The sequence below is a fragment of the Lonchura striata genome, chromosome 3 (genome assembly GCF_046129695.1).
Source record: "Lonchura striata isolate bLonStr1 chromosome 3, bLonStr1.mat, whole genome shotgun sequence".
Taxonomy (NCBI): domain Eukaryota; kingdom Metazoa; phylum Chordata; class Aves; order Passeriformes; family Estrildidae; genus Lonchura; species Lonchura striata.
Window position 1 is genome coordinate 113,535,354 of NC_134605.1, and position 14,771 is coordinate 113,550,124.

Genomic DNA, 14,771 nt, shown 5'->3' on the forward strand with positions numbered 1-14,771 from the left:
AAGTCACAGGACCCTCTTTGCCCCAGAACGTTCCTCATCACTGGAATATTTGAGATGCTTACCCGATGACCCGCAGGGCTCTTTCCAAATCTGCGTGGTGTCTGGCATGGGAAAGGGGCCGGGGCGGAGCGGGGCGTGGAGGATGATGGATGGGGCAGGGACGGAACACAAACTCCCCCCGATACTCATCGCCGCAGCACGAAGCCGGGCAGGGACGGCCCAGACGTGTCCAAGAGCAGAGCTGGGTCCAAGAGGCTCCGTGTGGAATGTAAACATTATCCCTGCCAGGGAAAAAGCAGTTTACTGCAGCCCCAGAGCCGGTGAGGCAAAGCCCTGGCAGGGAGATGGAGGAATGAGCAGAATGGAGGCGCAGGGCAGGGGGACGGGACAGCAGGGACGGGGGACACCGAAGGCAGGTCACCTGCAGGGAGCTGTGGCCAGGACGCTCCAGGGGTGGGGCCTGACCCCGTGCCCGCAGCGAGCCCTGGCCCAGCAGCGTCATCCTTTTGGGGTGAGCAAGAGCAAAAAGCAGCTCAGGCGCTGCTGCCCGGCTCCTGCACGCCGGGGCAGGGCAGGGGCTGCTCCTCACAGGGGCTCCCCTTGACCCAAAATGAGATCTCCCCTTGGACCCAAAATGGGATCTCTCTTGTACCCAAAATGAGATCTCTCTTGTACCCAAAATGAGATCTCCCCTTGGACCCAAAATGAGATCTCTCTTGTACCCAAAATGAGATCTCCCCTTGGACCCAAAATGAGATCTCCCCTTGTACCCTAAATGAGATCTCCCTTGTACCCAAAATGAGATCTCTCTTGTACCCAAAATGAGATCTCCCCTTGGACCCAAAATGAGATCTCCCCTTGTACCCAAAATGAGATCTCTCTTGTACCCAAAATGAGATCTCTCTTGTACCCAAAATGAAATCTCCCTTGTACCCAAAATGAGATCTCCCTTGTACCCAAAATGAGATCTCCCCTTGGACCCAAAATGAGATCTCCCTTGGACCCAAAATGAGATCTCTCTTGTACCCAAAATGAAATCTCCCTTGGACCCAAAATGCGATGCTCCCCTGCTAACCTCTCTTCCCTGTCCGCAGGTTAGGAGGGGCCGCAGGCTGGGCAGCAGCTCAGGTAAGGATGGACACTGTCCCACCTCCAGCAGCTCCTGGGGCTCTGTCCCCTCCTGACCCCGCACCAGGAAAGTCCCGCCTGCCCATCCCTCCGCAGGGCCCACAGGGATGTTTTCCTCAGAATTCTGGAATGGGTTGGGTGGGAAGGGACCTCAGAGTCCCCAGTGCCACCCCTGCCATGGCAGGGACACTTTCCACTGTCCCAGGGTGTCCCAGTGCCCAGCCTGGCCTGGGCACTGCCAGGGATGCAGGAGCAGCCACAGCTCCCTGGGAATTCCATCCCAGCCCTGCCCACCCTGCCAGGGAACAATTCCCAATTCCCAATCTCCCAGCCAGCCCTGCCCTCTGGCACTGGGAGCCATTCCCTGGGTCCTGCCAGGGAACAATTCCCAATTCCCAGTCTCCCACCCAGCCCTGCCCTCTGGCACTGGGAGCCATTCCCTGGCTCCTGTCCCTCCATCCTTGTCCCCAGTCCCTCTGCAGCTCTCCTGGAGCCCCTCTAGGCCCTGCCAGGGGCTCTGAGCTCTGCCCAGTGGGAAAACACCGACACCAGCTCTGCCAGCCTTATCTCCCATTGTATTGTCACCTCTGTAACAGGAAACAGGAGCCCCTGGTGATGGACACTGTCCAGACAAACCCAAAATCCACTGTGTGCCCCCCAGAAAGGCTCTCAGTCAATAAGGAGGCACAGCAGACGGACAGACAGACAGACAGGTGCGCCGAGAGCAGGAGGGCAGGGCTGGAGCCCGGAGATCTCCAGGGAGATCCTTATCTCCCCCACCTGAAAAGCTGCGAGGAGCGGGCTCGGGTTTCCACCCCCTCTGGAAGTTTGCCACAACGCCCATCACCCCCCACTCCCGGTGGGCTGGAGGAGAAAATCCTCCCCGGGTCGCCAGGAGCAGGAGGGGATGGGGACAGCAGGGACCTTCCTCTGCCACCTCTCCCCTCTCCCGGGTGACTGCAGGGAGCAGGCAGGAGAAATCCTTTCGCCTTTCCCTGCCGCCCTGGCCAAGGCCAGGAGAATCGCTGCTGCACCCAACGCAGGATTGGGTGGGATAAACCCAGCAGCAGCGTCCTCTGCAAAGTGGAAAAAGGGGATTTGCCCTTCCCAGCGCCCGGCAGCGCAAGGAGAGAGCCCCAGAGGGCCCGGGCAGTGTCTCAGACAGTTTTTACATTAGAAATTCAAGTCCTGCCCGATCTGGGAAACAATCTGGTAACTCAAGAACAGTGAAATTGCAGCGGTGGAGGGGCGGGCAGCCGGCGCCCAGGGAGGCTTTTGCTCCAAGCTCTGAAAGGCTCTGGAGAAGGGGACGGGAGGGACCCTGGCACCCCCGGGCTGGACGGGGCAGGAGGAGCCCCGGTTCCCCCGGAGAAGCCCCAGTTCCCCCGGAGGAGCCCCAGTTCCCCCGGGGAGCCCCAGTTCCCCCGGAGAAGCCCCAGTTCCCCCGGGAGGAGTCCCAGTTCCCCCCGAGCCCAGCGGGACCCCCAGCACCAGCCAGGAGCAGCACCGAGTGAAGCCCACTGAGAAATGAGGGAGAGGAACCAGCCGGGTGCCTCGATCCTACAGAAAAAACGGGAAAGGACAAAAGAAAAGCAGAAATAATCCTTTACACGGCGGTGGCTCTTCCAGCAGGGAGAATTTCCCCACGGAAAGGGTGCCCAGGCCTCGGCAGGGGCTGCCCAGGGAGGCTTGGAGGTGTCCAGGGAAGGCCTGGACGTGGCTCTGGGCTGGGGACGAGGTGGGGATTGCACCTGGTGACCCTGGAGCTCTTTCCTGACCTCAGTGATTCCCCAAGTTCCTCCCAGTGCCATGTGTGGTGCCAGGAGCACGGGGTGCTGCTGGTGGAGGGGGTGTCCAGCTCTGGAGCAGCTCCAGGGGCTTCCAGCCTGCAGATCCTGGGGGGCCAAAGCCCCCAGCCCCACCTCACCTGGCTGGCAGAGTCACCCTAGGCCTGCCCTGGCCCAGCCTGAGCCCATTTCCCCTTGTCCTGTCCCTGTTCCCTGGGAATAGATCCCAAATCCCCCCTGGCTGTCCCCTCCTGGCAGGAGCTGTGAGAGCCACAAGGTCCCCCTGAGCCTCCTTTGCTCCAGGCTGAGCCCCTTCCCAGCTCCTCAGGAACTCTCCAGCCCCTTCCCAGCTCCTCAGGAACTCTCCAGCCCCTTCCCAGCTCCTCAGGAACTCTCCAGCCCCTTCCCAGCTCCCTCAGGAACTCTCCATTCCCTTCCCAGCTCCCTCAGGAACTCTCCAGCCCCTTCCCAGCTCCTCAGGAACTCTCCAGCCCCTTCCAGCTCCTCAGGAACTCTCCATTCCCTTCCCAGCTCCCTCAGGAACTCTCCATTCCCTTCCCAGCTCCCTCAGGAACTCTCCAGCCCCTTCCCAGCTCCCTCAGGAACTCTCCATTCCCTTCCCAGCTCCCTCAGGAACTCTCCAGCCCCTTCCCAGCTCCTCAGGAACTCTCCATTCCCTTCCAGCTCCTCAGGAACTCTCCATTCCCTTCCCAGCTCCCTCAGGAACTCTCCAGCCCCTTCCCAGCTCCCTCAGGAACTCTCCAGCCCCTTCCCAGCTCCTCAGGAACTCTCCATTCCCTTCCCAGCTCCTCAGGAACTCTCCATTCCCTTCCCAGCTCCTCAGGAACTCTCCAGCCCCTTCCCAGCTCCTCAGGAACTCTCCAGCCCCTTCCCAGCTCCTCAGGAACTCTCCAGCCCCTTCCCAGCTCCCCCAGGAACTCTCCAGGCCCTTCCCAGCTCCCTCAGCCCCTCCTGGGGCTCCGTTCCCTCCTCAGCTCCCAGCACTGCTGGCCCCAGGGCCAGGCAGGATCTCAGTGGGATTTCTATGACATTTCTTCAGGATCTATGCACGATTTCCATGGGATCTCTGTGGGATTCCTGTAGGATTGCTGTGGGATCACTGCGGGGTCTCTGCATGATCTCAGTGGGATTTCTGCAGGATTTCTGCAGCATCTCGGTGGGATTTCTGAGGAATCTCTGCAGGGTCTCTGCGGGATCACTGTGGGATCTCTGCAGAATTGCTGTGGGATTTCTATGGGATCTCTGTGGGATTTCTGTGGGATCTCTGTGGGATCTCAGCGGGATCTCTGCAGGATTTCTGTGGGATCTCTGTGGGATCTCAGCAGGATCTCTGCAGGATTTCTGTGGGATCTCTGTGGGATCTCAGCGGGATCTCTGCAGGATTTCTGTGGGATCTCTGTGGGATCTCAGCGGGATCTCTGCAGGATTTCTGTGGGATCTCTGTGGGATCTCTGCAGACCCTGACCAGGTTCCTGGTGCCGCAGGCTCGGAGGTTGCTCTTGCCATCGAGGGACGTCTCCCCCCTCAGAAGAGGCAGTTCCAGCCCATCCATCACCATTGTGCAACTGTGACCGATCTCCACCGCCTGCTGCCGCCGCAGCCCCCGACGGCAGCGGGAGCTGCCCCGGACCTCGGCGGCCGCTGCCCCTCGGGCCATTGCATGTCCCCTCGGTGTGCTTCGTGACGGCGACCAGACCCGTCCCGCCCGGCTCAGCCGCTCACGGGAGGCTGAACAAACAAAAAATCACCTGAAAGGACGCTGCCGGTGGCCGTGCCCGCTCTGTGCGCCGCTGCGTCCCGGTGCCGCTGCGTCCCGGTGCCGCTGCGTCCCGGTGCCGCTGCGTCCCGGTGCCGCTCCTGCTCCCGTCCCGAGAGGGGCTGCAGCCCCCCAGGGTCCCCGGGCACGGCACGGGGGGATTCAGCTTTTCCAGACCCGCCTGGAGCCAGGAGCGAGGCCGCTGCGGTGGCCACCGGGCTGGGCTGCCGTGGCCACCGGGCTCTGGCGCTCCGTGCCAAGCCGGGAGCGGAGCGGGGACCGGGCCAGGCTGAGGAGCAGCAACAGCGGGAGCTGGGCTCCGTTCTGGTGGAAATCAGGGAAATAATGAGCAGGGACGGCAGCTCGCCCCGCTCCATCAGCGCTCCCAAAACACGGCCAGCAGCCCCGGGCAGCGGCGGTGCCGATCCCGCGGTGCTCGGGAGGTCGTTTTTGGTGGAAGGAAATGTTGTTTTTAGTGGAAGGGAATATCGTTTTTAGTGGAAGGAGCCAGGGCCCTGATGCATCCGTAAATATTTAGGGAGGGTGATGGATGAGGGGATCCCCAGCACCGCCGGCTCTGCCGCCCCCCGCAGCCACCCAGCCCCGGAGGGCTCAGCCTCAGGCCGGGGACAGGGACAGGAAAAGCCTGGTGGCCACGGGCCTGGCTTGATGGAAGTGCTGGCAACGAGCCGGGAGAAGCTGGAGGGAAGAGCAGCTTCAGCTGGAAAAGGGGGGACAGGAACGGGGACGGGGACAAGGGCAGGAATGGGGATAAGGACAGGGATGGAGATGGGGATAAGGACAGGGATGGGGACAGGGACAATGCCAGGGATGAGGAGAGGGATGGGTATGGGAATGGGGATAAGGACAGGGATAAGGAATGAGGATGAAGATGGGAATGGGAATAAGGACAGGGATGGGAATGGGAATGGCAGTAAGGACAGGGATAAGGAATGAGGATGAAGACAGGAATGGGGATAAGGACAGGGATGGGAATGGGAACATGGACAGGGATGGGGACAGGGACAAGGCCAGGGATGGGGACAGGGACAAGGCCAGGGATGAGAATGGGAACATGGACAGGGATGGGGACAGGGACAAGGCCAGGGATGGGGACAGGGACAAGGCCAGGGATGGGAATGGGAACATGGACAGGGATGGGGACAGGGACAAGGCCAGGGATGGGAATGGGAACATGGACAGGGATGGGGACAGGGACAAGGCCAGGGATGGGGACAGGGACAAGGCCAGGGATGGGAATGGGAACATAGACAGGGATGGGGACAGGGACAAGGCCAGGGATGGGAGCAAGGCCAAGGATGGGCAGAGGGATGGGTATGGGACAGGGATAAGGGATGAGGATGAAAATGGGAATGGGAATGGCAGTAAGGACAGGGATAAGGGATGAGGATGAAGACAGGAATGGGGATAAGGACAGGGATGGGGAGAGATGGGAGATGGAGATAGGAATGGGAGTGCAGACAGGAACAGGGATGAGGATGGGGAGATGGGAAGCAGGACAGAGACAGGGACCACCTCACGTGGGTTTTCAGCTGAATTTGCTGCATTCGGGCGTGCAGCATCTCCGGCTGTGCTGTGGGCCCCAGCACAGAAAATGGGGATGTTGGGGTGGCAGTGGCCAGCAGGAGCTGGGGGTGTCACAGCTGCACGGGGGTCGGGGTCTGGCCCCCAAGCAGAGCTGAGAGGGGCTGGGGGGTCTCCCAGCACATCCTGGGGGTCTCCCAGCACGTCCTGCAGGCAAGAGGCTGGGGGTGCCCAGCCGGGCCCTGCCAGGGGCACTGCCAGGGCAGGGATGGTGGCAGAGCGGGGCTGGGGCACCTGGGCTTGGTGTGGGAAGCCGGGTGGCATCCAGGGCTTGGAGGGGAGGGGAGGAAGCTGCAGGGCCTCCCCAGCACCCCTGACACCGAGGAGAGGAGGATTGGGGTGCCCAGGGCCCTGCTGTGACATGTCACCCAAGGGTGTCACTTAGGGAGGTAATTAACCCCGTTTTTAATTGTCCCTGAGCTGGATGCAGGCTGGGGCAGTGCCACGGGGCTCACCCAGCTGCACCCTCCTGATCAGGGCTGCCAATTGCACTTCCCTGGGGCATTTTCCCGCGGGCAGTCCCGGGGCAGAGCCTTGTCCGGCGCTGGCATCCCCGGGTTGATGCCAGGACAGGGACATCCCAATTAATCCCGGGATAATGCCGGGACAGGGACATCCCAGCTGCCACGGGGCAGGGAGCGGGCACGGCAGCCAGCGGGATCCCAGCGTGGGTGACACGCACAGGGACAGGGCTGCTCCTGCCACCCTGGCTCCCCAAGCCCTGGCAGTGCCCACACAGCCGGGGCGTCCCTGGGGGCCGCACCGGGCTCCGGTGCCAATCCCTGTTCCTGCAGGCACACGGGAGAGCGGGACCGTCCCCGGGAGCGGGATTGTCCCCGGGAGTGCGGGACCGTCCCCGGGAGCGGGATTGTGCCCGTAATCGGTTCTGTCCCCGGCACCGGTTCTGTCCCCGGGACCGGGATTGCCCCGGGGATCGGTTCTGTCCCCAGGATCGGTTCTGTCCCCGGCACCGGTTCTGTCCCCGGCACCGGGATTGCCTCGGGGATCGGTTCTGTCCCCGGGAGCGGTTCTGTCCCCGGGACCGGGATTGCCCCGGGGACCGGTTCTGTCCCCGGGAGCGGCTGGCCACGCCGCAGCCGATGCCGTAAGCACGGGGAACGTTTCCAGCAGCAGCCTGCGAGCAGGGAGACATGTTCTGTCATCCGCCAAATATTTAATAAATCCATCTCCTCCCCGCGGGGTGTCTCGTCCCTTCGCCATGTGGAAAAGGCAGGGATGTGATGAAAGAAGGGAAGCGAGGTTTTCCTGGGAAGGAGGCGGGAGCAGCTGCGGGGCCGGGCAGAGCCGGAGATCCCGCATTGGTCATGGCCGCGGTCACCGGCAGCGCACAGAGCCGCCAGTGTTCGGCCCGGCACAGCTGCCCGCCCCAGATGTGCCCCCGCCGCACATCTGGCAGGGGAGAGCGGGATCGGGGGCTCCGAGGTGGGGACAGAACCCCAGCGCCCGCGGGCACACCCGGGCTCGGTGTCACCAAGGTGGGGACAGAACCCCCAGCGCCCGCGGGCACACCCGGGCTCGGGAGCATCAGGGTGGTGACACCCACAGCCCGGGCTCGGTGTCACCCCCAGCACACCACACACTCGGTGTCACCCAGGCAGTGACACCCGCAGCACAGCCCAGGCTCGGTGTCACCCAGGTGGTGACACCCACAGCACAGCCCGGGCTCAGTGTCACCCAGGCAGTGACACTCACAGCACAGCCCGGGCTCAGTGTCAGCCCCAGCACACCCCGCACTCGGTGTCACCCCCAGCCCAGCTCGGGCTCGGTGTCACCCAGGTGGTGACAGCACAGCCCGGGCTCGGTGTCACCCCCAGCACAGCCCGGGTTCAGTGTCACCCCCAGCACACCCCACGCTCAGTGTCACCCAGGCGGTGACACCCCCAGCACACCCCACGCTCGGTGTCACCCAGGCGGTGACACTCGCAGCACAGCTTGGGCTCAGTGTCACCCCCAGCACACCCCGCACTCGGTGTCACCCCCAGCCCAGCTCGGGCTCGGTGTCACCCAGGCGGTGACACCCAGCACACCCCACGCTCGGTGTCACCCAGGCGGTGACACCCACAGCACACCCCACGCTCGGTGTCACCGCTGCCGCCCGGACACGGAGCCGCTGCTGGGCCCCCCCCGGCCCCGGCCCCGGTTTGCGGGCGGGTCACAGCGGCAGCGGCTCCCGGGGGATGCCCGGCGGCCGCTGCCAGCCCCAGCGGCGATGCCGAGCCCCGAGCCTCCCCCGGCGCTCCCTCCTCATCCCTGCAATCCGCGGGTCCCGGGCACAGGAGCGGCCGCTCCGCTCCCAGCCCCACTCTGGCCCAGCCCCGGCGCTCGGTTGTTTTTTGAGTTAAACATCCCGGTGGGAAAGCCCCGGAGCCTCCCCGAGCCGGGGCTGCCGGGGCTCCCGGGGCTGGAGCGGCTCTGTGCTCCGCGGCCCGGCGTGAGGAGAGCGGGGAGCCCGGGAGGGACGGGACGGGACGGGAGGGGACGGGAGGGGACGGGAGGGGACGGGAGGGGACGGGCAGGGACGGGACGGGCAGGGCAGGGACGGGAAGGGACGGGAGGGGACGGGCAGGGCAGGGACGGGAGGGGACGGGACGGGCAGGGACGGGACGGGACGGGCAGGGACGGGACGGGATGGGCAGGGACGGGATGGGCAGGGACGGGACGGGACGGGACGGGCAGGGCAGGGACGGGACGGGATGGGCAGGGACGGGATGGGCAGGGACGGGACGGGACGGGCAGGGACGGGACGGGACGGGCAGGGCAGGGACGGGCAGTACCGGCGGGACACCGGGACATCGGAGCGCTCCGGGACACCACCACACCGCCCACCTGTGCCCACCCGTGCCCAGCACCGTGCTGGGCACCGCCTGCCCGGTCTCGTCTGTCCCCAGCCAGGTCCCTGCCCCACCCACCCCGTCCTGGCTCCGTGCGGGGACACGAAGCCCCCGTGGTGCCGGTGGGGCCTGGTGGGCACAGCCCCAGCCCGGGGCCCCCTCCCACGCTGTCCCGTCCCACGGGGACGTGGGTGCCGTGCAGGCCAGGCCCGATGTCCCTGCCCGCTGCTCATCCCACGGGCCGTAACCCTTTCACAGCTCATTAGAGCCGTAATTAATGCCGATTATTCCCAGCTGCAGGGGGAGGGGCGGCTCCCGCTCAGGGTGGGCTCGGCCCCCAGGAAGACCCCAGGAACCCCACGGAGACGCCAAGGTCTGGTGCACCCCAAGGAGACCGCAGGAACCCCACAGAGACCCGAAAGACCCCGAGCGCCCCATGGCGAGCCCAAAGAAGCTCAAGCACCCCAAGGAGACCCCGAACGCCGCGTGGGGCTCCCAGGATCTCTGTGCACCCCAAGGCGCCCTCAGGGACCCCCATTTGGCTGGGGAGAAGGCCGGTCCCTGCTGGCCCCGTGCCCGCAGCCAGCCCCGGGGCAGGGGGCACAGCCGGGAGCCCCCGGTGTCCCCCCGCACGGGGCCGGGGGCTCGGCTCGGCGGGCTCGGGCAGCGCCCCCGGGCGGATCCCCTCACTGCTGACCCCCTGCCCTTCATCCCAGCCCTCCTCCTCCTCCTGCTGCCCACCGAGCAGGCGCCGGCAGCCCCAGGCTGTGCCCGCTCCCCTCCGGGTGGCACCCGCCGTGTCCCCGGTGCCACCGGCGCTGCCACGGCTCCCCGGCTGCGGCGTGCCAGGGGCGGCACGAGTCCCGGTGGCACCGGGGACGTGGCACCGAGCCCTTCCCGCGGCCCCTCCCGCGGGCTCGGGGGGCCCGCGGTGCCCGCCGTGCCCGGGCGGCGGTGCCCGGGCTGCCGGCGGCTCTGCGCTGCAGGAATTGCATAACCGGGAGCGCTCGGAGCTGGAAATGAGGTCAGGCGGGAGGGGACAGCGGGGACGGCGGGGACGGCGGGGACAGCGGCACCGGCCGCAGCTGCTCCCCCTCCCCGGGACGAGGCAGCGGCAGCCGCGCGCCGGGAGTGGCACCGGGACACGGAACCGGGATTGGCACCGGGACACGGATCCGGGAGTGACATCGGGAGCGACACCAGGACACAGAACCAGGAGTGGCACCGGGACACGGAACCGGGATTGGCACCGGGAGTGGCACCAGGACACGGAACTGGGAATGGCACCGGGAGTGACACCGGGACACGGAACCGGGATTGGCACCGGGAGTGACACCGGGACACGGAACCGGGAATGGCACCGGGAGTGACACCGGGACACGGAACCGGGATACAGAACCGGGAGTGACACCAGGACACAGAACTGGGAATGGCACCGGGAATGGCACCAGGACACGGAACCAGGAGTGACACCGGGACACGGAACCGGGACACGGAACCGGGACATGGAACCAGGAGTGACACCGGGACACAGAACCGGGAATGGCGCCAGGAATGGCACCAGGAATGGCACCGTGCCCTCGCCCGGCAGTGGCAGTGCCAGGAGCTTGGGGCTCCCTCGTGCCACCACATCTGCGTCTCTTGGGACCCCGCGGGCTGTGGGACCGTCACAGCCGTGTCCCCTGGGTCACTGGAGCCACGCCTGGGTCCCTGGTGACATCACAGCCGTGTCCCCTGGGTCACTGGAGCCACGCCTGGGTCCCTGGTGACATCACAGCCGTGTCCCCTGGGTCACTGGAGCCACGCCTGGGTCCCTGGTGACATCACAGCCGTGTCCCCTGGGTCACTGGAGCCACGCCTGGGTCCCTGGTGACATCACAGCCGTGTCCCCTGGGTCACTGGAGCCACACCTGAGTCCCTGGTGACATCACAGCCGTGTCCCTGGGGTCACTGGAGCCACGCCTGGGTCCCTGGTGACATCACAGCCGTGTCCCCTGGGTCACTGGAGCCACACCTGAGTCCCTGGTGACATCACAGCCGTGTCCCTGGGGTCACTGGAGCCACGCCTGGGTCCCTGGTGACATCACAGCCGTGTCCCCTGGGTCACTGGAGCCGTGCCTGGGTCCCTGGTGACATCACAGCCGTGTCCCTGGGGTCACTGGAGCCACGCCTGGGTCCCTGGTGACATCACAGCCGTGTCCCCTGGGTCACTGGAGCCACGCCTGGGTCCCTGGTGACATCACACCCACGTCCCTGTGGGGTCCCTCAGGCCGTGCTGCCATCCCAAGGGTCACCATCCCTTGGCCACCACTGCTGCCACCCTCATTGCCCCTTGTCACCCTCAGCTCACCAGCCATGTCCCCACACCCCCTGTTCCCCAGGGCCTGGCAGAGGTGGCGGGAGAGGGTCACCCCCACCCCGGCACAGCAGTGCCACCCTGGCACACAGTGACACTGCCAGCACATGGTGACACTGCCAGCACACGGTGACACTGCCTGGCACATGGTGACACTGCCAGCACATGGTGACACTGCCTGCACATGGTAACACTGCCCGGCACACAGTGACACTGCCAGAACACGGTGACACTGCCAGCACATGGTAACACTGCCCAGCACATGGTGACACTGCCAGCACACGGTGACACCGCCCGGCACACGGTGACACTGCCAGAACACGGTGACACTGCCTGCACATGGTGACACTGCCCGGCACACAGTGACACTGCCCAGCACACGGTGACACTGCCAGCACACGGTGACACTGCCCGGCACACGGTGACACCAGCCAGCACACGGTGACACTGCCTGGCACACGGTGACACTGCCCGGCACACGGTGACACTGCCAGCACATGGTGACACTGCCTGGCACATGGTGAGGCTGCCCGGCACACAGTGACACTGCCAGAACACGGTGACACCCTGGCCATGTCACTGGACTGTGTCACCGGGCCATGTCACCATGTCACCACGTCACCATGTCACCAGGCCATGTCACTGGGCTGTGTCACTGTGTCACCGGGCCGTGTCACCGGACCATGTCACCGTGTCACTGGGCTGTGTCACCGTGTCACCACGTCACCATGTCACCAGGCCATGTCACTATGTCACCAGGCTGTGTCACTGGGCCATGTCACCGTGTCACCGGGCCGTGTCACCGGGCCGTGTCACCGGACCATGTCACCGTGTCACCCGGCTGTGTCACCGTGTCACCGGGCCGCGGTGCCGAGGCCGAGCTGCCGGGGTTGCAGCCAGGGGGACCCCGGGGACGCCCGGCTCTGCGGGGAGGGAGCCGCGGCTCCGGGGACACTCCTGGCCTGGGGCGCGGGGACGGGGCCGGAGACCACGGAGCCTCCTCGGGGCCACCCCCGGCCAGCGGCTGCCGGCCCGGCAGGGGACAGGGGACGGGGCTGGAGGCCGGGCTCCTCATCCTCTTCCTCCTCATCCTCATCCCCATCCCCATCCTCATCCTCATCATCCTCATCCTCATCCTCATCCTCATCCCCATCCCCATCCTCATCATCCTCATCCTCATCCTCATCCCCATCCCCATCCCCATCCCCATCCCCATCCTCATCATCCTCATCCTCATCCTCATCCTCATCCCCATCCTCATCCTCATCCTCATCCTCATCCTCATCCTCATCCTCATGCTCATCCTCATCCCCATCGTCATCCCCATCCCCATCCCCATCCCCATCCCCATCCCCATCCTCATCATCCTCATCCTCATCATCCTCATCCCCATCCCCATCCTCATCCTCATCCCCATCCCCATCCTCATCCTCATCCTCATCCCCATCCTCATCCCCATCCCCATCCTCATCCTCATCCTCATCCTCATCCTCATCCTCATCCTCATCCTCATCCTCATCCTCATCCCCATCGTCATCCCCATCCCCATCCCCATCCCCATCCCCATCCTCATCATCCCCATCCTCATCCTCATCATCCTCATCCCCATCCTCATCCTCATCCCCATCCCCATCCTCATCCTCATCCTCATCCCCATCCCCATCCTCATCCTCATCCTCATCCTCATCCCCATCCCCATCCTCATCCTCATCCTCATCCTCATCCTCATCCTCATCCCCATCCCCATCCTCATGCTCATCCTCATCCCCATCCCCATCCTCATCCTCATCCTCATCCCCATCCCCATCCCCATCCTCATCATCCTCATCCTCATCCTCATCCTCATCCTCATCCTCATCCTCATCCTCATCCCCATCCTCATCCCCATCCCCATCCTCATCCTCTGCTCAGCCCAGCCCAGTGTGGGCCTGTTCCCCAGCATGGGATTTGGGATAAATCCCAATCCCAGCCCATGGGATCAGGGAGTAGATCCCAATCCCAGCCCATGGGATATGGGGATAAATCCCGATCCCAGCCCGTGGGATCAGGGAGTAGATCCCAATCCCAGCCCGTGGGATCAGGGGGTAAATCCCAATCCCAACCCATGGAATCTGGGGATAAATCCCAATCCCAGCCCGTGGGATAGGTGGGCTGAATCCCAATCCCAGCCCATAGGACCCTGCCTGTGTGATTTGGGGGATTTGGGATCAATCCCAATCCTCTGCTCTGGCGCAGGGCCACCGCCCCTTTCCAGCCGGGATCCCCAGCAGGCACAGGAGGCTCCTGCAGGACACCCATGGCAGTGAGCAGGGCCTAGCCCAGCAGGGAGCACGCCATTAATTAGCATTGTTAATTAATGCGTTATTTCGCAGTGCCCCCCTGTGCCCCAGGAGCCTTCCAGCACGGAGGGCGAGGGGAGCTCTGCCCAGGGGCCCCTCTCGGGGCTGCAATCCTGGCACAGCCAGCAGGAACGGGGCTGCCAAAGCACGGCCAAAGCTGCTGGGCCCTTCCACGCCCGTGCCAGGCTCTGTGGCACGGCCCTGGAGCCCAGACGGTGCCCGGGCGGTGCTGGATGCTCCGAGGGCCCCCCAGATCACCCCATCCTCAGCCTGGATCAAGCCCAGGGTTTTGTGGACTGAAAGCAGCACCTGTGCCAGGTGTTGGGAGCAGCAGTGTGAGCTCCCCACAGCCCCCCCAGCTCCTCTGGAGTCTCTGGAACCCCCCAGTCCCAGCCCTGAGCCCCCTGAGATCCCAGAGCCCCCCGAGCCCCCCGAGCCCCCATAGCCCCCCGAGCCCCCATAGCCCCCATAGCCCCCCGAGCCCCCATAGCCCCCTGAGATCCCAGAGCCCCCTGAGCCCCCATAGCCCCCATAGCCCCCCGAGCCCCCACAGCCCCCTGAGCCCCCTCAGCACCCAGGGGTGCTGCCTCCCTGGCATGGGGTACCCCGAGGGCAGAGCCCCCGAGAGCTCCTGTCAGGGCCCAGGGGTCGCGCTGGCACCAGGGATCGGGGGACACAGCTGGCACCAGTGGGGGGAGAAGGGAGAGGGTAAGGACGGATGGCTGGCTTGGCACAGCCTGGCTTGGCTTGGCTTGGCTTGGCTTGGCTTGGCTTGGCTTGGCTTGGCTTGGCTTGGCTTGGAATGGCATCACTTGAGTTGGCTTGGCTTGGATTGGATTGGATTGGATTGGATTGGATTGGACTGGACTGGACTGGACTGGACTGGACTGGACTGGACTGGATTGGATTGGACTGGACTGGACTGGA

The 14,771-nt window shown here is 64.9% G+C and overlaps 1 protein-coding gene and 1 long non-coding RNA gene across 2 annotated transcripts in view; both read left to right on the forward strand.

Moving 5' to 3' along the window:
* Positions 1-4,694, forward strand: part of DTNB (dystrobrevin beta) — a 129,683-nt gene extending 124,989 nt beyond the window's left edge. The window contains exons 21-22 of the mRNA XM_077782498.1: positions 1,095-1,128; positions 4,421-4,694. Coding sequence (XP_077638624.1) covers positions 1,095-1,099 — 5 coding nt within the window. The 3' untranslated portion in view covers positions 1,100-1,128; positions 4,421-4,694. The remainder of the gene's footprint in view (positions 1-1,094; positions 1,129-4,420) is intronic.
* Positions 4,695-4,796: 102 nt separating this feature from the next.
* On the forward strand, positions 4,797-7,493 carry LOC144246082 (uncharacterized). The gene is made up of 2 exons (XR_013339775.1): positions 4,797-5,938; positions 5,987-7,493. It is a non-coding gene; the product is annotated as an uncharacterized LOC144246082 (long non-coding RNA).
* Positions 7,494-14,771: the final 7,278 nt, after the last annotated feature.